This window comes from Elephantulus edwardii, unplaced genomic scaffold (assembly GCF_000299155.1).
Source record: "Elephantulus edwardii isolate Elephantulus edwardi_28Jun2011 unplaced genomic scaffold, EleEdw1.0 scaffold00176, whole genome shotgun sequence".
Lineage (NCBI taxonomy): Eukaryota > Metazoa > Chordata > Mammalia > Macroscelidea > Macroscelididae > Elephantulus > Elephantulus edwardii.
In genome coordinates, this window is record NW_006399926.1 from 2,627,748 (window position 1) to 2,650,970 (window position 23,223).

The following is a 23,223-nucleotide window of genomic DNA, read 5'->3' on the forward strand; positions in this document are numbered from 1 at the left end:
GATGTTGAATATACCATGGACTGCTAGGAGAACAAACAGGTTTGTCCTGGAGAGGGTGAAGCCGGAATGCTCCTTAGAGGCAAGGATTCTGATGCTTCACCTGACATACTTTGGGCATGTTGCAAGGAGGGACTGGTCCTTGGAGAGGGACATCATGTTTGGGAGAGTGGAGGGATGGCACAAGAGAGGAAGACCTTCAATGCGATGGATCGATTCTGTGAGTGGAGTGGTGTGAGTGAGTGTCTTTGAGCCAGCGAGGTTGGCACAGGATAGAACAGCGTTTAGGGCTCTTATACATAGGATCGCTATGAAGGACTCAATGTCATGTAACAACAACAACAATTATAGGGATGTTTTGGGGATTAAAGCTGTGTCTAATGTGTCATTGCCAAGTTTTTTTCCCCATTTCTTCTCTTTTCACTCATTTGGAGAAGTATTTAGATCACCTACAGATTTCATTTTTAGGAGGTTCTGTCATCTAGATTCATCCTCTGTTGACTGTGTTTATTTAGTTTTATTTAATAGTCTGTTTTTGTTTCATTAACGCTCATAAGTCTGTCCCTGTTTTTCCTTTAATCATCTTCAGCTTTAGGTTTTTTTGCCTCGGTCTTTGATTCCTCTTGAGTTAGGTTTTGTAAATGGTGTGAAATATGAGTCTTGTTCGAACTTGCTGCAAATAGATACCTACTTTTGCCAGAACCATTTGTTAAAGAGTCTTTATTTTTCCCCATTTAATGGATTTCAACTTTAAGATCAACTGTCCTTAGGTTCTCAGTTGTATTCCACTAGGCCTGTGTACCTGTCACTCTGCGCGTGCCCAGCTGTTTTGATTGCTATTACTGTGTACTGAGTTTTGAGACAAGGAGCTGTAAGACCTCCTGCTTTGTTTTTCTTAGAGGTTTCTTTACTTCCCATAAGAAATGAGATTAATTACTTTTTCCATCTCTTTGCAAAATTGTTGACAGATTCTGGCGTGAGGTTACATTGTATCTATAGATTGCTTTTTGTAATCTTCTCATTTTCACAATGTTAAATCTTCTAATCCTTGAGCATGGTATGTTTTTATTTATATGGGTCTCTGGGTTTCTTGTCTTGAGTTTTGTACTGTTCTTTGTATAGATCTTTTATACTTCTGGTTAGATTTACTCCTATACATTTCATCTCTTGTAAACTTATTTTCCTTATTTCCTTTTCAGAGTTTCAGTTTCCTTCTCTCTCTCTCTCTCTCTCTCTCTCTCTCTCTGTGTGTGTGTCCTGTGAGTGGAGCATTCTGTATGTGTCTGAGATTAAGTTGGTTAGTTATTTAGTACTTTTGTACCTTTGTCACTGAAAAGAGGACTTGAAGCACTTGCTGCAGAGGATCAAAGACTATAGCCTTCAATATGGATTACGTTGCAACATAACAAAGACAGAAATCTTTACCACTGGGCCAGGAAAGCTCCTCATGATAGAGAAAAGATTGAGATTGTCAATGACTTCATCTTGCTTGGATCCACAGTCAGCATCCTTAGCACCAGCAGTCAAGAAATCAAGACAATGGTGCAACCAATGTGGAAGGCTGTATGGCACTTTCTCAAAAAGTTGCATATAGAGATACCATTTGACCCAGCAAAGAGACCATAACTGACATCCAAGCAGATATATGCACACCCATGTTAATCGCAGCTCTCTTCACAATAGCAAGGAGTTGGAAACAACCCAGGTGCCCATCAACAAACGAATGGATAGAAAAGCTGGATATTCACACGGTGGAATACTACGCTGCATTGAAAAACAAGGAACTCATGCAATATTATTCAAAATGGGTGAGCGTGGAGGACATTATGCTGAGTGAAATATCTCAGTCACAGAAGGACAAATATTGCATGGTGTCACTGCTGTAAAATGGGACTGATATCAGGGTTAGGGTAAGACAGAAAAACTCGATAAATTGTGTATACTGCACTGAAACATGAGAGAATAATTTAAAAGCGATGTATGATAGGGTATTATGGTTAGCACAAGAGTCCACAATTAAGTTTGCATAGTGTAATGTACTTGGGGTAGTGGGAGGGGTGTGGGGGGATTGTGTACCAGGGAGGGAGTCTTACTTTTCAAAGAGAGGAGTGAACTGGTGGAGGGGGTGGAGAGACATGCAGCAATGAATGAATGGAAATCCAGAATCTCTGTAAATGTTCATTAAAATTATTAAAATAAAATTTAAAAATAATAGTAAAAGAAAACAAAAAAAATGGAATCAAGACATACTGCGTTGGGAGAGTCAGCTACTGTCAGGGACCTCTCCAAATTACTGAGGAACAATGATGTTGGTTTGAACACTGCAGTGCACCTGTTTCGGGCCATGATCTTTTGAGTCACTTGCAGTACATCTGAGAGGTGGACAATGAATAAAAATGACAGTCGTAAAAATTTTCAGCGCCTTTGAGATGCACTGGAGAAGAATGCTGAATATCCCTTGGACTGCCAAAAGAACAAACAGATATGTCTTGGAGAAGATGTAGAGTGCTCCTTGGAGAGAAGGATAGAGATCTTTATTGAGTTTTGTTTCCACCCTCCCCCCCCTTTAGATCCTCATACTTACTCTACAATAATGGGTTTATACAATATTTATCCCTGTGGGACTAAGTTAGTTCACTCAGCATAATGCTCTCCAGTTCCTCCCAGATTAGGTAATAATTTGCAAAATCACTGCTTCCGTGTGCTGCGTTGACTATCATTTTTTTTAATTCCTTATTAAGAAGTTCCAGGGGAGCTCTGGTGGCCTAGTGGCAAGGAGCTGCAACTACAATTCCAGAGGCACATGGTTCGAATCCACCAGATGCTCTGCCAGGGAAGGAGGGGCAATCTCCTCCTGTACCAGTCAGATCTGATTTGATGGTACACACACAAAAAAATAATAAAATAAAATTTTTTAAATTAAATAAACAAGAAGTTCCAGTAGCATTTCTTCCTCTGAAAGATTTTCTAGATATATATTTTGGTCACTTTTTTGTTTCAGTTGTCCTAGTTTGGGGAGGTTTTATGCCAGATAAAGTTAACTGTTGCCCCAAAAACATTGTGCTGTTTCCTTTTTATTGTTTTATTTTGATATACCTCATAGAGCCATGTGAAGAGTATTATCTTGCTGCTAGTTTGGTAATTCTTAGTATTTTGTCTCCTATCTCTTGGTGGGTGGATAAAGGATGGCAGTGGTGTGTACAGTTCACTATTCACTGTTTGTGTAGGGCAGTTTGAGGGCAGACTAAGCCAGTGTTGGTCGCACTCAGTCAAGTGGGACAAGAATGTTTCTTTAGTCTTATCCAATCGCTAAAGCTACAGAAGGTGAATATGTTATTGGACATTGCTGCTGTCTCTTGTCAGATCAGACAAAGAAAAAGAACAAAAACAAAACAACAGAAAACACCCATAAAACAAAAACAAGATTGGAGACTAAAAAGAAAATTTAAAAAGCAAGGCTGAGGACCACAAAAAAAGAAGAGAATCAAAATTGAAAGTCAAAAAAGAAGTATTAAAAGACCGACCAGCAAGGAAAAGAAATTAGGCTAAAAAGAAGAGAAAAGCAGATCAGAATGAAAACTAAGAGCTAATATATAAAATAAACAAGTTCAAAAAACTGTATATGGGTCATAAAAGAAGGGGCCATCACAGAGAGTTCGCTAGGCCTCATTGTTGCTCTTGTCACTGCTCTCTGACCTAGGACAGTGTGGCTGCTAGTCCCACAAAAGGTTAGAGTTGTGGGATTCAGTCAGGTCTAGTGTCTGCTCATATGAAAGGTGACTGAGTTCCCAAAATGTGATCTGGGTCACAAATAAGCACTCTTCTGGTCTAGGGGACATCACAGGGTGGGGCACCCAGCCTTGAACAGTTTCTCCTAGTCTCTGAGGAGCATAGGCTAGTTCACCTGGCTGGACCTGGGACATTTGCCAATCTAGGGGATGGCTGTGGACAGACGACTCAGTCAAGACAGCTAGCATAAAGAGATAGTCATTGCCCACCTGAAATCCCCAAGGATGGCACACTTCTAGAAAGGTACACTGCTCCAAGTGTGGCCCTGGTGTGTCCCCTCCAAGAGTACTCAGGGATAGACAAAAGCCTCAGTCTAAGGCAGTGTCCCTCAGTAAATGAGGGCAGCCCGGGCATGACTCAGTTCACTGGCTCCCCTTGGAAGTCTCTGGATATAGGCACATTCCTTGCTCCAGTTACAAAATGGCATAGGCCTAGCCTCAGACAGTGATGGAACAGCCAGGATGGAACACTACTAGGCACCAGATGGCAGTTGGAAGACACAGAGGGGACAAGGCATTGGAACAGACAAGTCTGTCTTGGACAACGTGTGACCAGGGTGTTGCTTTGGAGGCAAGGATGATGAAACTTCTTCTTACATACTTAGGGCACGTTGTTAGGAGGGGCCAGCCCTTGGAGAAAGACAGTGTGTTTGGAAAGATGGAAGATCAGCAAAAGAGAAGAATACTCTCAACAGACTGGATTGGCACAGTGACTCAAAGAGTAGGCCTACGTATATGGAGATGATGAGGATGGCAAAGATAGGACGAAGTTCAGATACATTGTTCATAGGATCACCAGGATTCGGGGTTGAATCTTCAGGGTGACTATGCTATACTGCTTAGAGTTCTGTTTAGAGTTCCATCTGTCTTCTTATTCAGTGTTTTCCTTCCGTTTCTTCAGCTGGTGTTTGAAATTCTTCTCTTTTTAAACTCAGGGTTCCAAAATTATCATGTATGTGTACTTCTTGCCTTTGTTTTCTGTTATCTTTGATGAAGACTGTTTTTCCTACTAACTATATGGTTGTGGAGCTATTCTGCTTGATTTGAAACTCAATTCTCTGAGTTGTGGTTACATGAATTTGGGCAAATTACTTGCACTCTGTGTATCTTTGAGTCACCAATAATGTGAGAGGCTTAAGTACCTTATAACAGTATCTATTTCATACAGCTGAGGATTAAATAAATTAGTTTGAAAAAATGCTGTAATTAATAAGCATTCAATAAATGTTAGTGTATACCCACTCACTCATTGCCATCAGAACAGACTCATAGCTGGCCCTCCATCAAATTGTAAGAGGCTGTAAATTTAAATTGTACAGGAGATTGCCCATGTTTCCCCTGCAGAGCAGCTGCTAAAATCGAGCCTCGTGCCTTTGGGTTGGCACTCTGACTCCTTAGCCACCAGAGCTTCCTAATAAGTATATTAATAAGCCATATTTTGAGGAGACTTTAACTAGAGAGCAGGACCTATCGTACTTGAAATAATGAGGTCTTTTTAAGAGAATTGACAACACGATATTTGTTGTTGTTTATTTGTGTGTATTTTTAAGAAAACTAATTAGAGCTATTCATGTGGCAATAATATATAGACTGAATAAAATGAAGAAAAAATTAAAGATAAGGAGATTAGCCAGGAGACTAATGCAATAATTCTAACTTTCGTAAGAATCTAGAAATAAACCCTGTACATGAAAGAAACATGATGTAAATGAAAGATTGTATAAAATACAATGTACAGGGAGCTCTGGTGGCCTAGTGGCAAGAAGCTTCACTGCAATCCCAAAGCCGCACTGTTTAACCCACCAGATAGATGCTCCACTGGAGAAGGATGTACAGTCTCGTCCTGTGCCAGTCGGATCTAACTCAACAGGATACAACCAAGGGGGAAAACAAACCAAAATACAGTGTATATGGATGATTGTATGAAAAGCAATTAAAAAAGATGAGAAAAATAAAATTCTCTTAAACACAAAAAAAGAATCTAGAAAAAATTGCTAGTCTTAGTAAAGGAGAAATAATATGCAGAAAAATATTTCATAGGAAAAAATCATGAGCGTTTAGAAATTGCAGAAAGACAAGTTTAAAGTCAGTGATTGCACCCACTTTTCTGTTTTTCAGACATGGTTTTAAGGATTTCTGCTTTTAACTCCTCTCTGTTCTATCTTTATAGGTCTGTTAATGGAGTTTATCGGATTGGACTCTATGCTCTTAAAGACATGCCAGCTGGAACTGAACTCACTTATGATTACAACTTTCATTCCTTTAATGTTGAAAAACAGGTAAGAAGGTGATTGGAATTGTCACAGTGGTGCTCGTAGCCATTAAGAAGTATATCAGAGAAAGTAGTTTTTTCTTTCTTCATGTAAAATGCACATTTGTTAGCTTTTGCCGAGTAGTCTCCAGCTCTTGGTGGCCCTGTAAATTACAAAACATTGTCCAGTATTGTGCAAGCTTCATGATTGTGTTTAGTTTGAGTTCATTGTTGACGCTTCTAGTACAAATGCTGTGTTAGGCACCTGCAAGTCAATTCTTAATAGAGTAGAACTATCTACCAAAGAGATTTCTTGGCTGTAATGTTTATAGGGACAGAGCACCAGGTCTTTTTCTCCACAGAGACACTGATGGATTCGAACCACTGACTTTTTATTTAACAGCCAAGCACTTAATCATTATGCCACTAGAGTTCCTTTCTGGGATAAATAGATCTCAGTTATTACTTCAAAGCTCTTAATTAAAGAGATTTTTCAGTCCTTTTTTGGTTTCCAATTTGTTTTTTAAGTCTCTGGTCAAGAATTCTTCCTAAAGTATAGTCTTTACTTTTTTAATTCAGTGGAAACTCAATATTATAATTTATTTGTTACAGTCTGGGTTGGTATGTTGGGTTGTGGTTGTTGTTTTTTTCTCTATATGAAGATTCATTGATTCAAACTTAATGTTGGATGCCCAGACTCTAAGGCATCTTCTTTGAACTTAGAAATAATTTTTCAGGTTAAAAGGATTATTTTGCTTTCTCTTCAAAGCAACTGTGTAAATGTGGCTTTGAGAAATGTCGAGGAATCATTGGCGGCAAGAGTCAACGCATGAATGGACTCAGCAGCAGCAAAAGCAATCAGCCCATGACCACACATAAAAAACCTGGACGATCGAAAGAGAAGAGGAAGTCAAAGCACAAACTGAAGAAAAGGGTAAACAACTACTTAATAGCAATTCTTAGAATGAAGGCATCTTTAGAGTAGTTTTTGTGTTCTTGGTGGATGATTCCTGACTTGTCTTGTTTTTCTGCCATCTGACCCATCTCTTTTTCAGAGAGGTCACCTTTCTGAGGAGCCCAGTGAAAACATCAACACCCCAACAAGGTTGACTCCCCAAATACAGATGAAGCCAATGTCCAATCGAGAGAGGTAAAAAGATGTTCTTACCTGATTGATTTCCTTTTTTAAATAATGTGATTTGTCTTGTTATTTAGAAAATCATTGTACATCTGTGTAACTCACTGCTGTTAAGCTGCAACCAATACATAGAGGTCACAGCTGACTCTCTAGTGAGTTTTCCAAGACTGTAAATCACAAGTCTGGAAATTGCCCATCTTTCTGCCTCAGAGAAGTTGGTAGATCCAAACTGCAGTTCCTTACCCACTAGCCCACCAGAGTGCTCTCTGTACATCTAGCTGCATTTTTACTGTTGTTGTTATTGTTTTGTACCACCAAGTCTGAACTGACTCATAGCTTCAGTGGATTTTCACAGACAGTAAATCACAAAGGAGGAAATTGCCCATTTTTCTCCTGTGTACCAGCTGATGGATTCAAACCACATGCCTTTGAATTGGCAGCTCAACTCCTCACCACTGGGCCACCAGAGCTCCATACATCTGTATGTTGTTGTTGTTGTAATCTGTATACCTAAACTAATTCTTTTAAAACAGGAAGTTTCTTTTCACCTCCTTCCCCCTGTCAGGATGTGGGTGTGTGTTAGAGATTTAAGTGAAGCAAATTACTTTTTCCTTCAACTATTGATACATTCAATAACGTTCATTTCAGGGCTTACAGCACTGTAATTAATTGTATGTTTCCCACTTTATCACTAATTGTGATTTCCATTAATCCTTCCATATTTCTCTATTTTTCCTTTCTTTGTGTCATTATGCTGTTCATCCTTTTCGATACTACCCCCTTCACTCATTTTAATATGTACATGTTATCTATTTGCCAAATTTTATTCTCTTCTCATTTACTTTCCTTCCATACCTGGAAACCATCCAAGAATGAGTCTGTGTGTCAACTTTTTCTTAGCTTTTTTAACAGTGGTCTTTATAACCTTTTCACTATTAAGTGCTGCAGTGAACACTGGTGTATGAGTTTCTGTTTGCATTCCTGCTTCCACTTCTGCATGTATACCTTGAGTTGAAATTGCTAGTCATTTGGTAAACTCTTTTGACAGTAGTTAAGTAACTTTCAATTCCCATCAGCAATGAGTGAAGTACTAGTTTCTCCACCCTCACCAATACCTGTTAGTTTAGAGTTTTTGTTTTGTTTAGATTTTTCATTGCCATTCTAACAGGATTGAAGTGGTATCTCACTAAAATTATTTAATTTCCATCTCTTTAATGGTTAATGATGTTAACCAATTTTTTTTTCTTTTTACTTTTTTAAATTTCGTTTGTGGCCCAGTGGTATTTTTTTGAGTGAGTTTATAAATTATGTAGATGTTCATTCAGTCATTTATAAACATTTTGTTTTATAGTATTAATTATAATTGACTAATATAATTTATCACAATGTATAATTAAACCCTTGTTTTATATCACCTTTTTTCACCTAATTTATCTGGTTTTTACTTCCTTCTTCCTCCCTTCTCATCCCTGGTCTCTGTCCAAGATTGATTCTGTGTATAACTTTTCCTTAGCTTTTTATATTGGTGATAATTATCTTTTAATGTACTTTTGACCCTTTGAATATCCTCTTTGGTGAAATTGCTCTCCCAAGTCAATTGCTCCTTTTTTTTTTTTTGTTTTCCTAATTTTTGCTTGAACATTTAGAAAGCACATTGATTTGTTTTCATTCAGTCATTCATACACATTTTGTTGATTTTGTTTGAGGTTTTATTTGGTTTCAATTTTAATGAAAGTTTACAGAGACTTGGATTTCCATTCATACATTGTTGCACATTTTCCTCCCTACCCACCCCTCCCACACACATTTTGTTTTATAAAGTTAATTATAATGCCTACACTTTTCCCACTTCTTCCCTGTAATTCTCATATCCTAGTGAATAGAAAGACTACCAAGACAAAGGTGGGTGATTTTAATCTGCGGCCTCAGGCCTGGTTTTAATTGTTTTTGGTCAAACATTCTTCTAAGTGGTATAGCACTGGTCTGTCCATTTGCTGTACAGTGATAACTCCTGGTTGCTGTGGTGCTAAACATTGTGACACTGATGCATCAAATGTGATAATGGTCATGGTGGACAGTGTTTGTTGGAACTCCCTGATTAAAACAAACCTAGAAGCAGGAGTGGCATCCACTTCCGAAATAACTTACCTCCAGAAACTCTATGAACTTAGAGGAACAGTGAAAGTTATACAAGTGTTTAGGTCTTTCATTCATAGGGTCTTTATGAGTCATTTGACGGCACTTAACAACAATGTGAACCCTTTTGCCCCACATTTTAACTGCCTTCAGAGCTTTATCCTTGGGCAAATGGCTACTCTTTATTCTAAAGAGTGAATGCCTCCCATGTCAACTTAGGTTGTTGTGTACCATCAAGTCAGAACTGACCTTATGCTGACCCTGTAGATTTTCACAGGCAGTAAAATCACATGAGAGGCAATTGCCGATCTTTCTCCTACATAGCAACTGGTAGATTTGAACCATGTACATTTGTATTGGCAGCACATTTCCTTGCCACTAAGCTACCAGATCTTTCTTAGAGGCCTGTCTATTGTTTGCCTGAAAGTTGAGCCGTGGGGGCTGAGTCTTGTTCCAAGTTCAAAGAGTCATAGTTTTATAGTTTTGTTCCACATTTCCCCCAACTTTATCCAGGGTCTTCTACTGATAAACCTTTTAGCACGGTCTGTAGCAATAGTCAGGAACCTTCTACTTCTCTTCTCTGGGTCCTGGAAGTTTGAGTGCTCCATTAGTCCTTTGAACAGATTGTTCCAATATACTTTGTTTTTCTTCCATTTCCTTTGTTCCAGACAGGGGAAAAACCAGTAGTTGTACCTTAGATAGCTACACCAGAGCTTTTAAGACCCCAGTTACTGCTTACCAACTTAAAAAAATCCTCATTACCATCAAGTCAGAACCAACTCATAGCTGACCATCCAGCAGGTTTTCAAACCTGTAAGTCACATGGAAGAAGATTGCCCATCTTTTCTCCTTTGAAACAGCTTGCAGATGTAAATCTGCCTGCCTCAGAACTCCTTGTAGTCACCAAAGTAGAATGTAAAATATTGTATTTGTGAACTATACTGTATCTGTTGACTTCATCCCCCAGAGTCTATGATCCCTTGACCTCAAAACAAGTAATTCATTCACTCAGGATGTTTGATTATGAGTAAGAAGCTTAGAAAGCATTGCCCCCATAGTCTTTGCCAAGTTTTTTAATCGAGTAGTTTGTCTTTCTGTTAAGCTATAAACTTCCTAAAATATATTTTATATATTAAAGATTTTTCTCCCATCTACAGGTTGTCGGTTTACTTTTTTTATAAAGTCTTTTCATGAACAAAAGTGTTCAGTTTTTTGTAGGCCTCATGTTATCTGCCTTGCTGTTTGAGATTTTGTTGTTATGGATCTGTATTATTTGCATCCTCTAAACTTAATACACGTAGGTGGTCACGAGGAAGTAAAAAATAATGTGTATAACACTCAATTCACTGATAAATTTTCATTTATATCATCTAGTATCTCCTCCTGTGCTATTTACTGCCTCTGAAAACCCACTGGAGGGTCAATTGTGGGTTGGTTTCAACCGTACAGCAAACTCATCATCATCTAATAGTGGTTTACTTACAGTAGTTATATAATAAATACTTATTGAACTAATGAATAAAGGAATGCCCTTCTTTCTTTCTTGAAGAAACTTTGTATTAAAGCATCATGTATTCTTAGTCCGAAACTGGGAAAAGATTCGGCAGAAACAGGAAGAAGTTAAGCACACCAGTGACAACATGCACTCAGCATCATTATATTCCCGCTGGAATGGCATCTGCCGAGATGACGGAAACATCAAGTCTGGTAAGGCCTGTAAAACAGTTCTGTCAATTTTACGAGATTTTTTCAAAAGTGATTTATTTTAGTGACTTTCAAGGAAGAAAAAAAAAACCAGTCCTTATAAGGCTACAGACTTCAGTCTGCAGTAAACTGAATTCTGGTTAATGTCCCTGTATCTCTTCCAAAGAATAGAAATTTCCTTCAGCCTGCCTCCAAAACATCACCTTCAACCTGAAATAGTCACTAAGAATAAGATAGACAGTAGCCCTCTTTGTTTCTGTTTCAGATGCACTGAGAGAGAAAAATGTGACCTAGTGCCTGTTTGAAGGTCCTTTCTCCACCCACAAAAAACTTTCAGTATCTTTTTTATTTTACTTTTTACCATCATGAGTAAATAGAATAGTAATCTTGAATTCAGATCTATTACCAAGAGTAGAAAGAAAGCAGAGGAACTAACATTTCTGAGAATCCTTTGTACCTGAAAATAATGTGTTCGAATAGTCATGCTCTCCTTCTGTTCTTTGTTTTTCCTTTCAAAAAAATCAAAAGCATTCTTCACGAGTGTATCTGCTAGGTGATAACAAGATAATTTCAGAATATTGCCTCAAAATGTCACATCTTTTCATTAATTTGACTGACAAATTCTTTTAATTTATATTTTAACTAATTTATATATTCTGGTAATTAAAACTATAGTTACTGAATATTTTTCAGGCACTGAGATAACCAGTCAAAAGTATTATGATATATATAGTTACCTCTGAAATAAGTGCTACCACTATTCCCATTTTATAATTAAGAAACTAAGCCATAGTTTAAGTAATGTCACACAAATGCAGACTGTTTACTTTTGAAGCACAAACTTTAAACTATTACACTATATAACCTTGGACAGTAAGGTAATAGTTTAGAGCCCCCTTTAGTAGCAGTATTGTCTTTTCTGTTACAAAGAGAACGAGCCCCATGTCCCATAATCTGGTCAGCCCCTTCAAGGGAAATATGGATCAAACAGCAGCAGAGAAAGCCATGTAGACCTACTCTTTGCCTGAAAGTAATTTTCACTTTATCCTTCCAGATGTCTTCATGACCCAGTTCTCAGCCCTCCAGACAGCTCGATCTGTTCGAACCAGAAGATTGGCAGCTGCAGAGGAAAATATTGAAGTAGCTCGGGCAGCCCGGCTAGCCCAGATCTTCAAAGAGATCTGTGATGGTATCATCGCCTACAAAGGTGACCATACCCACTCCAAATTCTCTCTGCCTCCCTTTATTTAAAATCATTACTGACCCACACTTGACATGCCCAACACCAAGAATAGTGACAGTTTAGGATTAGGAAGTTGGGGGGGTTTTCCTTCTCCCTTTTATCAAACTACAAAATTATGGGTTCTGATTACAATCTTCAGAAATTATTGCTTTATATCCGTAGATTCCACAGATCAGATTATGTTATACTTAAGTAGTAATTTATGTTGTATTAGATCCTATTATTGTTTAAATAGTACATTTTTTTGTTCTGTGGGGCAGAAGAAAAGCAGCTAATACAGCTGAGACAGAAAGAAATGAAGTCTCTGTCTTCAAGCTCATTTATCCAAATGAGGACATGAATTAGCAATTTAAGAAATACAATACATTGCAGCCTTTTTGGATTGAGAGAATCTTTGAAAATTTCTTTAAAGCTAGGAATCTTTCCTTAAAGAAAAAAGTATATAGAATTTTGCATGTATTTTGAGGTGTCCCTGTTCGTAAGAAACTCTACGTAAAGAAAAAGGAAATAAATTTCCAAGAAAATTTTTAAATGAACCCCTTTACATCTTTTAGGGGTGTGTTGTCAGTGAAAAGAGGAAGGATATTTTTACCATTTTAAATAGGTTATTTCCAAGTGAGACTTTTTTAACCAGGAAATTTGAGAGGAGGAGTAGATCTTGACCAAAAAAACGACTTCTGGCATCAGCTTTGACTTTCTTCCTATGATGTTAGCCTAAAAGTTGGCTCCAACAATTACAGTTAGCCCCTTCTGGTCTCAAGCTGCCTTAACTGTAGACACAAGGTCTAGTAAATCATCAACAGCTATGGGACTAGGATATAGAAAGAGTGTTTCCCACATTTGGCAGCTAGCCTTGACGTGAACAAGACTTGTGACAGCAAGATTTGAGGGAGATTAGAATGAGACCCTGGTGGCAGTGGGGAAAGACTGTGGCAAGGTGTGATGTGAGGCTTTTTGTATTTTTGCTCTTTTTGACGGATGTTTGAAGAAGAAGCTGATTTATAACTGCTCTGAGATAAACCTTGCTAGGTGATTTGGATTTGACTGCTAAACTGAAATCAGAGCCTGGACTAAGTGAGGAATTGTGCCTTGTAACTTAGGTTAAAACCTAGACTTGTATTGGGTGATGTTATTTGTCCCCTCCACTCTCCAGCCTACTTCCCAAATAAACCCCATTCTTAGTACCAGAACTGTGAGTCAACAATGAATAAATGAACCTCTTGCTGTTGGTTGGCTTCTACAGGCAACATGGGTCTGGACTACTGGCTCTTTGTGTGCTTTTTTGTTGTTGTTGTTGCAGTTCGATGCTTCTTTATTCTGGTGATTCAAAAAGCTCCTCTTTGTGTGCTTTTTGCTGTGGGGCCGTGTGAGGTTGTGAGAGTCCACTCCCTCTGGACCTTCCTAAAGAACACTTACAGCCTTGTGCCTTCATGTTCTTTTCCTTAAATTCTAAGGAATTGAATTTTTTTTCTTTTTTTGGGTATATAGTGCCTTTTTGCCTAAGAAAATGAAAGGAAAGCAGATAATAAATAATTTCATACTGGGAATAATAGAATTTATTTGAGGCTGATACCATTGTTAGGAGCTATCAAGTTAGCCACAACTCATAGAGAACATGAAAACTAGAGATCTCAGCCTTGCCCTAGAACAAGTACCATTGTCACAGTTCTCCATCTTGCTCATGCCTGTTTGTTGTCATCATTGTCTCAGTCCATCTCTTCCTCTCTCTTTTTCTGACTCTCTAACTTTTCTCAGCGTAATGTTTTTTTTCCCAAGGACTGACCCCTCCTGACAATATGCCCAAAGTCTGTCAAAGGAAATTTCATAATCCTTGTCTCTAAGAAGCAACCTGGTTGTACTTCCTGTAAGACAGACTTGTTTGTTCTTTTGGCTTTGGCAGTTGTTGTTGTTGTTGTTGTTGTTGTTGTTGGTTTGTTGTTATGTGCTGTCGAGTTGCTTGCAACTCATAGCAACCCTATGTACAACAGCCCTAAACTCAGCTCTGTCCTGTGCCATTCGCACTGCCTCTGACACGCTCATCCTGATTACCTCAGTCACTGAATCAATCCACCTCATAGAGGGCCTTCCCCTCCTGCGCCTGCCCTCCACCCTCCCAAGCATGATGTTTCTCTCCAAGGACTAGTGCCTCCTTACTACATGTCCAAAGTATGTCAGACGAAGACCCAGAATCCTTGCCTCCAAGGAGCAGCCTGGTTTAACCCTCTCCAGGATGAATCTGTTTGTCTTCTTGGCAGTCCAGGGTACATTCAATACTTTTCTCCAGCACCACAGCTCAAAGGCATCAATTCTCCTTCTATTCTCCCTAGTCATTGTCCAACTCTCTGATACATAACAAGGAATTGCAAAGACCATGGCCTGTTTCAGACACACCTTAGTCTCCAGAGTGACACCATTGCTCTTCAGTACCCTGGAGAGGTCCCTAACAGCAGACTTTCCCATCGCAATACATTATTTTGATTTCCTGGCTACTGGGGCCAAGAGTGTGGACCATGGAGCCAAGAAGACTAAAGTTGTTAATAATCTCAATATCTTCACCATCTATCATGATGCTGCCAATTGGTCCAGTGGTGGGAATCTTTGTCTTCTTGACATTGAGCTTCAATCCATACTGAAGGCTGTAGTCCTTGACCCTCTGCAGCAAGCATTTCAGGTCCTCCTCAGTTTCACCGAGCAGGCTTGTGTCATCTGCATAACACAGATTGTTAATAGATCTTCCACCGTTCCTGACACCACACTTCTCCTCATAGAGCCCAGCCTCTCAGATCATCTGTTCTGCATACAGGTTGAAAAGGTATGGAGATAGGACACATCCCTGGCGTACACCTTTCCCAATTTTGAAGCATGCAGTGTTTCCCTGCTCTGTTCTGACGACTGCCTCTTGATCCACATACAGGTTTCACATTAGCACGATCAAGTGTTCTGGGATTCGCATTGTTCTCAGAGTCAGCCATAGTTTGTTATGATCTATACAGTAAAACGCCCTTGCATAATCAATGAAACACAGATATACATTCTTCTGGTATTGCCTGCTTTCAGCTAAGATCCATCTAACATTAGCTCCAATATCCCTAGTACCATGACACCTTCTAAACCCAGCCAGGAGTTCTGGCAGTTCTCTGCTGATGTGCTATTGCAATCGTTTTTGGATAGTCGTCAGTAGAATCTTCTTGCATGTGAAGTCAATAATGTTGTTATATAGTTTCCGCACTCTATTGGGTCACCCTTCTTTGGAATAGGAAAAAAATATAGATCTCTTACAGTCAGTTGGCCAAGTGGTGTTCTCCAGATCTTCTTGGCACAACTTAGTGAGCACATCCAGGACAGCATCTGTTAACTGAAATACGTCAACTGATATACCATCTATTCCTGGGCCCTTATTTTTTGCTATTTCCTTCAAAGCAGCTTGAACTTCTTCCTTCATCACCATAGGCTCTTGCTCATATGTTATTTCATTAAATTCTTCTGTGTCTGACAATTCCTTTCGATACAGTGACTCAATATATTCTTTCCATGTTCTTTTAATACTTCCTGGATCGTTTAATACTCTGCCTAAAGCATCCTTGATTATACCAACTCTAGGTTTGAATTTGTTCTTCAGTTCCTTGAGCTTAAGAAATGCTGAACAAGTTCGTACCTTTTGATTTTCCGACTCCAGCTCTTTGCACATTTCAGTTTCAGAAGACAACTTAAAAACATAAAGTATGCAAAGACTTGGAGTTTGAAGACCAATAAACATGGTCAGCATTACTTAAACTGAAAGAACTAAAGAAAAAAATGCAAGCCTCGAGTTGCAATATTGAGAGATTCTGTAAGTGAAATACTAAATAATGCTGGAAGAAGATGGAAAGAATACACAGACTCATTTGTACCAAAGAATTGATCAACACTGAAATAATTTAGAAAGTAGCACATGACATAGTGGCTGTGAAAATAGGCTTGTGAATGCAGAGATTTTGAAGATGGCACAGGATAGGGCAAGGTTCAGATCTGTTGTTCTTAGGGTTACTTGCTGTGAGTTGTAATTGACTTAATGGCACAGTATTGTAGCAAATGAAATGAAGCCCACAGCACACATTCTGTTTTTATAATAGAAAATAACTGTTACTTGAAAAGAAATATAAAAGACTATTACAGTACTAAATTATTTATTATCTGGAATTTATCTGAATATATGCCAACAGAATAACATTAGTTAGGAATCATTAAAATGAACAAAATCTTTTTTTAGTTGTTATTTTACTACAAGTTTGATTGACTGGGAGCCCAGCTACCCCAATAAATTTGTCTCATGCTTATGGAGAAGTTCTTGTCATTACCCACCTAACTTTGAGCTACATTTAAAGCATATATAATGTTGTTGTTGTGTACCATAGAGTTATAAGCGACCCATAGCTGACCCTCCGGCAGGTTTTCAGAGGCAGGGATTCTACTTTTTTGGTTGAGATTGAAAGCTAATGGTTGCATTTGTCTTATCTTACAATCCTTCTAATAGACCGTGCATTCTTTTTCAGATTCTTCCCGACAATCACTAGCGGCTCCACTTTTGAATCTCCCCCCAAAGAAAAAGTAGGTTCACATTTGTGGGAATGATCTGAGTTTTAGGAAAATGCTGGGAATGTAGATTGACACATTGACCTTATGTTCCAGGAATGCTGACTTTTTTTTTCCTTTTTTTTTTTTAAGGAATGCTGATTATTATGAGAAGATCTCTGATCCCCTGGATCTTATCACCATTGAGAAGCAGATCCTCATTGGCTATTATAAAACAGTGGAAGCTTTTGATGCTGACATGCTCAAGGTCTTTAGGAATGCTGAGGTATTTTTCACTAACTTCAAACACAGATATGAAACGTTTGTCCTGAATATTCTAGAACTTCATGAACAAATTTTATTGAATATTCATGACATGTGCCACAGTGTATTAAATACTTTTGTTGTTGTTATTATATACTACGGATTTGGAAACAACTGACTCTGCAGCAGATTTTCAGATGCAGTACATTGCTTGGGAGCAGCTGGTGGATTTGAGTGACATGCCTTTGTGTTAGCAGTGCAGCTCCTACCACTCAGTCACCAGAGCTCCATCAAATACAGTAGAATACTATATACTCCAGACAATTATATGACTAGAATGGAAGAGTAAATTATACCCCAAACAACAGTTTTCATAAAAATTTTCTTATACAGACATATTACTAAATTTGCAGTATTTATGTCATTTCTGCCCTCAAGACAGTAATTTACATGAAACTCACAGAACTATGTACAAATAATTCTAAACAAATATTGAAGATGGAATTGAAAAGTATCATGCTAATAGGTTGCAGAGTAAATGAAACACTGACAACGTGGCTTTTAACGAGTTTAAAGGAAAAGATGGTGTATATAAGAGAGGTTATTTTTTTCAGTTCTTTTAAATTCTTTGAAGAAGTATTTAGACAACAGAACCGGATGAAATCCAAAGATATGTGAGAGAGAAAAAAGCAAATGAAATAAGAATTAGAGTTGAAAAAAAAAGAATTAGAGTTGAGTTAAAACATTGCATCTGTTTAATAATCCTAACAGAGGCATATGTCAGAGATAGTGCTGGTTCTGTTTCAAACAAGTATCCTGAGAAAATGAGCTACACCAAATTTTTCCCAGTGTATATAAGTGCTACATTTATACTCTCCTGTAATCTTTTAAGAGTGGTGGTGGTTAGTGCTAGCAAGTTACTATCCTCCCTAGTGAACCTGTACAGAACAGGCCTGAGCTTTGCCTTATCCTGCGCCATTGTCACAGTTCCATCATGATCAGGCCCATTGTCACTCTGTAAAGCCATTTTACTGAGTGTGTATTAGCATTATGAAAAAAACCCAAAATATTGTGAGAATTATCCTAACATGACAGAGAGACACAGTGAACACACGTTTTTGGAAAAATGGCCAAAACACAAATTGTAAAAAGTAAATCCAACCACTGTCTACAGTGCAATAAAATAAAGCAAGATGCACTTGTACGTTCAGAATCTTTGGTTCTGCCTCTAATATCTACAGGACGTAGAACATTTTACACATTAATTATGCCTGTGGTATTAACAACACATGATGGAAACTGATTTCAAAAGCAGAAGGCAGTAGAATAGTTGGAAAAATTGCCACTCAGTTTCTAACTTCAGTTCATTATTGTTGCTCTCATAAACTGTTACTGACTGCCTGATACTGTGATTCTTTTGAAAAATGTGTTAACCAGGTACAGAAAACCAAGCTACCTTTTTTAGGTTTTGTTCTGGGGTTTTTTTGGTTGTTGTTGGTTTTGGGGGTTTTTGTTGTTTTTTTAAGTAAAATTGAGAAGACCTAATATGATTTTTATCTTTGCTCTTTTCAGAAATACTATGGACGTAAATCCCCAATTGGGAGAGATGTTTGCCGCCTACGAAAAGCCTATTACAATGCCCGGCATGAAGCATCAGCCCAAATTGATGAGATTGTGGGAGAGACAGCAAGTGAAGCAGATAGCAGTGAGACCTCAGTCTCTGAAAAGGAGAGTGGGCATGAGAAGGATGATGATGTTATCCGCTGTATCTGTGGTCTCTACAAGGATGAAGGCCTCATGATCCAGTGTGACAAGTGCATGGTAAGGGTCAGTAAGTGAAGAAGTGTAGTCCTGATGTGTGTGGTGTCCTGATTAACAAATAGGCGTCTCCCTCTATTGGATTGGCTTCACAGGCTTTTAATGCATACAGCCCAGCCTATTATCCATCAGTGCTCACAATCTTCCTGTCTTTCCCCTTTTTATTTATTTTTTTTTTTGCCTCCCAGATCTTACATACACGTTTCACATGCCATCTGCCTCAATTAAAATAATAGTATTTGAGATAGTGTTTTACCTTGAAAAAACACTGGAATTTATACATTATGTATAACATTGTTTGAGAGCTGAATATGAATAAGGATGTCCAAAGAATTGATACATTTGAGTTGTGGTACTGGAGAAGAGTACTGAATATCCCATGGACTGCCAAAAGAAGAAAATGTACAGCCAGATGCTCGTTGGAGGCAAAGATGATAAAGCCTCGCTCACATACTTTGGACATGTTGCTAAGAGAGGATAATCCTTGGGATGGGACAACATGATTGGCAAGATGGAGGGATGGTGAGAGGAAGACCCTCCACCATGTTGCTTGACATAGTTACTTGAAGGCAACTATTAATGTAAATGTGTTATGTGTAATTTAAAGTCCTGCCTGCCTTGCTTTGAAGGAACTTTATAGTTTCACTTCCTCCAAGACAGGTTGGTTGGTTCTTTTAGCAGTCCATGGAATATTCTTTACCAGGACCACAACTGAAAGGCATCCATTCTTCAGTCTTACTCATTGTCTCATTTTTACATGCTTATGAATTGTACACAGCTTTAGTTTGCTTGGCTCCATAGTCAACAGTCTTGGCACCAGCAGCCAGGAAATTAAAAGGCGCATTGCCATGGGAAAGTCTGCTGTGAGGGACCTATCCAAAGTGCTGAAGAGCAGTGGTGTCTCTCTGGAGACTAAGGTGCGTCTGATACAGGCCATGGTCTTCGCAGTCATTTGTTATGCATCAGAGAGTTGGACAATGACCAGGGAGGATAGAAGGAGAATTGATGCCTTTGAGCTGTGGTGCTGGAGAAGAGTATTGAGAATACCATGGACTGCTAGGAAAACAAACAGATTTGTCCTGGAAAGGGTTAAACCGGGTGGCTCCTTGGAGCCAAGGATTCTGAGGCTCCATCTAACATATTTTGGACATGTTGTGAGGAGAGACCAGTCCTTAGAGAGGAACATCATGCTTGGGAGGTTGGAGGGACGGGGCAGGAGAGGAAGGCCCTCTATGAGGTGGATTGATTCAGTGACTGGGATAATCGGGATGGGAGTGTCAGAGACAGTGCGATTGGCACAGGACAGAGCAGAGTTTGGGTCTGTTGTACATAGGGTCGCTATGAGTCGCAAGCGACTCAACGGCACATAACAACAAAAACAACAACAATGAAGCAACTGAAAATACCCAGGCTTAGGCCATGCATACCTTTGTCTTTAAAAGTGTCATCTTGCTCATCAGCACTTTAAAGAGGTCCTTGCAACAGATTTGCCCAATGTAATACATTCTTTGATTTCTTGACTACTGCTTCTGTGGGTGTTGATAGTGGATTCAAGTAAAATAACAATTACTTATTATTGTTATGTACTGTCAAGTGGAGTACGACTCAGCAACCCCATGAGCAACAGATCTGAACCTTTTCCTATCATGCGTCTTCCTCACCATTCCCAATACACCCGAACCCGTGGCTCCAGTCGCTCTGTCAGTCCATCTTTTTGAGGGTCTTCCTCTACTTCACTGACCCTCCACATTTCCAAACATGATGTCCCTCTCCAAGGAGTAAGCAGCCTCTCCTAGCAATATGCCCAAGGTTTGTGAGATGAAGCTTCACCATCCTTGCCTCTTCAAGGATCACTCTGGCTGCACTTTCTCCATGATAGTTCTGTTTGTTCTTTTGGCAGTCCATGGGATAGTCAGCACTCTATTCCAACACCACAACACAAAGACATCAATTATCCCTCTGTCGTCCTTTTCAGTGTCCAGCTCTCATATGCATAGCAGGTAATTGGAAAGACTACAGCTTGAATCAGGACATTCTGGTGACCTAGTGGTAAGAAGCTGTGCTGCTGTCCCAAAGGCGCACAGTTCAAACCCACTAGCTACTCTGAGGGAGAAAAATTCTTCCATGTGATGTACTGCGTCAGAAGGCTTGCTGGAGGGTCAGCTGTAAGTCAGCTTCAACTCACCCACACAACAGTATGGCTTTAATCAGATGCCCCTTAGTCTTTAAATTGTCATCATTGCTCCTCAGAACTTTGGAGACTTTCTTAAAGCTATACATCTCCTGATTGCTAGTATCAAGGATATTCATTAATATGTAGTAATTTGGTACTTTATTCATTGGTCATCTTATTCTGTCTCTTTTTCCCATTTTGTATGTTCAAATCTATATATTATAAAACTATATATTCATGCATCCAGGCAAAACATTTTCAGATCATCTTCCTTCCCCTTCTTCCCCTCCTTTTATCCTTTCCCCTCCTTTTATTCTTTAAGTTGTCATTTACTCACTTCTCTATTAGTTCCTGGTGTTTTTTTCCTTCTCTTTATCCTATTTTGAATTTTTTTTTTTAATTTCTGTATTTTTTATTCTTAATTCTTAGGACTTTTTGTCAGTAACTGTAAATCCCCCCTGACTTCCTCTTTATTCTGCAGGTGTGGCAGCACTGTGACTGTATGGGGTTGAATTCAGACGTAGAGCATTACCTCTGTGAGCAGTGTGACCCACGGCCTGTGGATAGGGTGAGCTTTCCTGACAAGACTTTGTTCTTTAAATAGGAGATCGAGCATATGATGTCTGATCTGCCATGCTGTTGTAGAACTTCGTTTGTTTAGTTATCATCTCTGTTTTTTTTAAGTTTCTCAAACTTTGCATTGAGATAGTTAATGTTGCCCTTGTTTAGGAGTGTGGTCCAAGGGAAAGTAAAGTACATCAAAGTCTTTAGAAGGAAAGATACTGTATAAAAAAAAGATTTTTATAAATACTATTAATCATTTATAAAAGAACATCTTAACATCCAAAGGCCAACATTTGCCCAAAAAGAAAGCAGAAAAGGAAGAAAAGGGAAGAGAAGTAGAGCGGGGTAGTTCAGGAAGAGAGTAGGAAGGGGACTGGATTGCATCCAGTGTCACAAAACAAAATATGTGGTAATTGTTGGACAGGAAACTAAATTGCTCTGTAAACTTTCACCTAAATCACGAGAAAATATTTTGAAAAAGGAAAATGAAGTTGCTTGTAAAATCCAAAACTGGAGCACTCTAAGTATCACTCATATTATGTGGTGGTTAACAGTGAAAAGTGCACTAAATTCAGAATTAACCACAGTTCGTCTTGGGACTCCTTGACAGAAATCTGAGAGCTGGTGAATGACTTGTTCAAGATACTAAGTTCTTGACTTCCTTGTGGATCTTGACCAAGTTACTTCCATAAAATGAGAGGCTTAGACCATAGTTCTTGACAGTGGGCTGTTGTGATTTTGATGACTGGTTCTTTATTGTGACAAATGCAGTGTATGTTTGACTTCCCTGGCCTTTGAATGATCAGTAGTATCCGCTGATCATTGCAACAATCAGAGTTACCCTTCACACATTTTCATATGCTTTCTAGAAGGCCCAGAGTAACCATTTGATTAGCATCTCTCCAGTTTGTCCCCTATCTTTGCTTTTTTTTCAGGTCTAACAACTGTAGCTGCTTTTTTTTTTTTGTATCTGTGATACATGTAAATGACTAAAGAAAACATCTTAATTGATTGGGAATTCTAGGCTTTAGTTCTTTTCCTCTCTTGAATAGAGCACAATAGGCTGGATGTACAGTTCCAGCCCTTATCCATTGGCTTTCTGCTCTTATCAGGAAGTACCCATGATTCCTCGGCCCCACTATGCCCAGCCTGGCTGTGTCTACTTCATCTGTTTGCTGCGAGATGACTTGCTACTTCGTCAAGGTGCGTGCACAGGAGCTGACCCTTCTTGTCCAAGCTGACCTTTCTGAGTAGTCGGAGGTATTTGCTGTCTGCATAATACACTTGTGTCCATATGACCAATATTATATAAAGAAAACCACCTCATAGCTGAACCTCTAGCAGGTTTTCAGAGGCTGTAAACTTCACAGGAGGAGATCCCCCATCTTTCTTCCTCAAAGCCACTGGTGGATCCATACCGCCTGCCTTTGGATGGGCAGCACAACTTCTTATCCCCTAGGCCACCAGAGCTCCATAGGATATGATGTTACTGTTGTTATGTGCCATTAAGTCAGAACAAAATCATAGCTGACCCTCCAGTCAGTTTTCAGAGGCTGTAAGTCACCTGGGAGGAGATGGCCCGTCTTTCTACTTTGG

General features: G+C 39.0%; 1 protein-coding gene across 1 annotated transcript in view; it reads left to right on the forward strand.

Annotated features, from left to right (window-relative positions):
• The window catches only part of ASH1L (ash1 (absent, small, or homeotic)-like (Drosophila)), a 313,081-nt gene that overhangs the window by 284,334 nt on the left and 5,524 nt on the right, over positions 1 to 23,223 (forward strand). Inside the window, 10 exon segments of the mRNA XM_006895786.1 lie at positions 5,956 to 6,064; positions 6,806 to 6,970; positions 7,092 to 7,186; positions 10,860 to 11,017; positions 12,069 to 12,221; positions 16,790 to 16,844; positions 16,962 to 17,094; positions 18,645 to 18,893; positions 21,545 to 21,631; positions 22,740 to 22,830. Of these exon segments, the coding sequence (XP_006895848.1) occupies positions 5,956 to 6,064; positions 6,806 to 6,970; positions 7,092 to 7,186; positions 10,860 to 11,017; positions 12,069 to 12,221; positions 16,790 to 16,844; positions 16,962 to 17,094; positions 18,645 to 18,893; positions 21,545 to 21,631; positions 22,740 to 22,830 (1,295 nt within the window).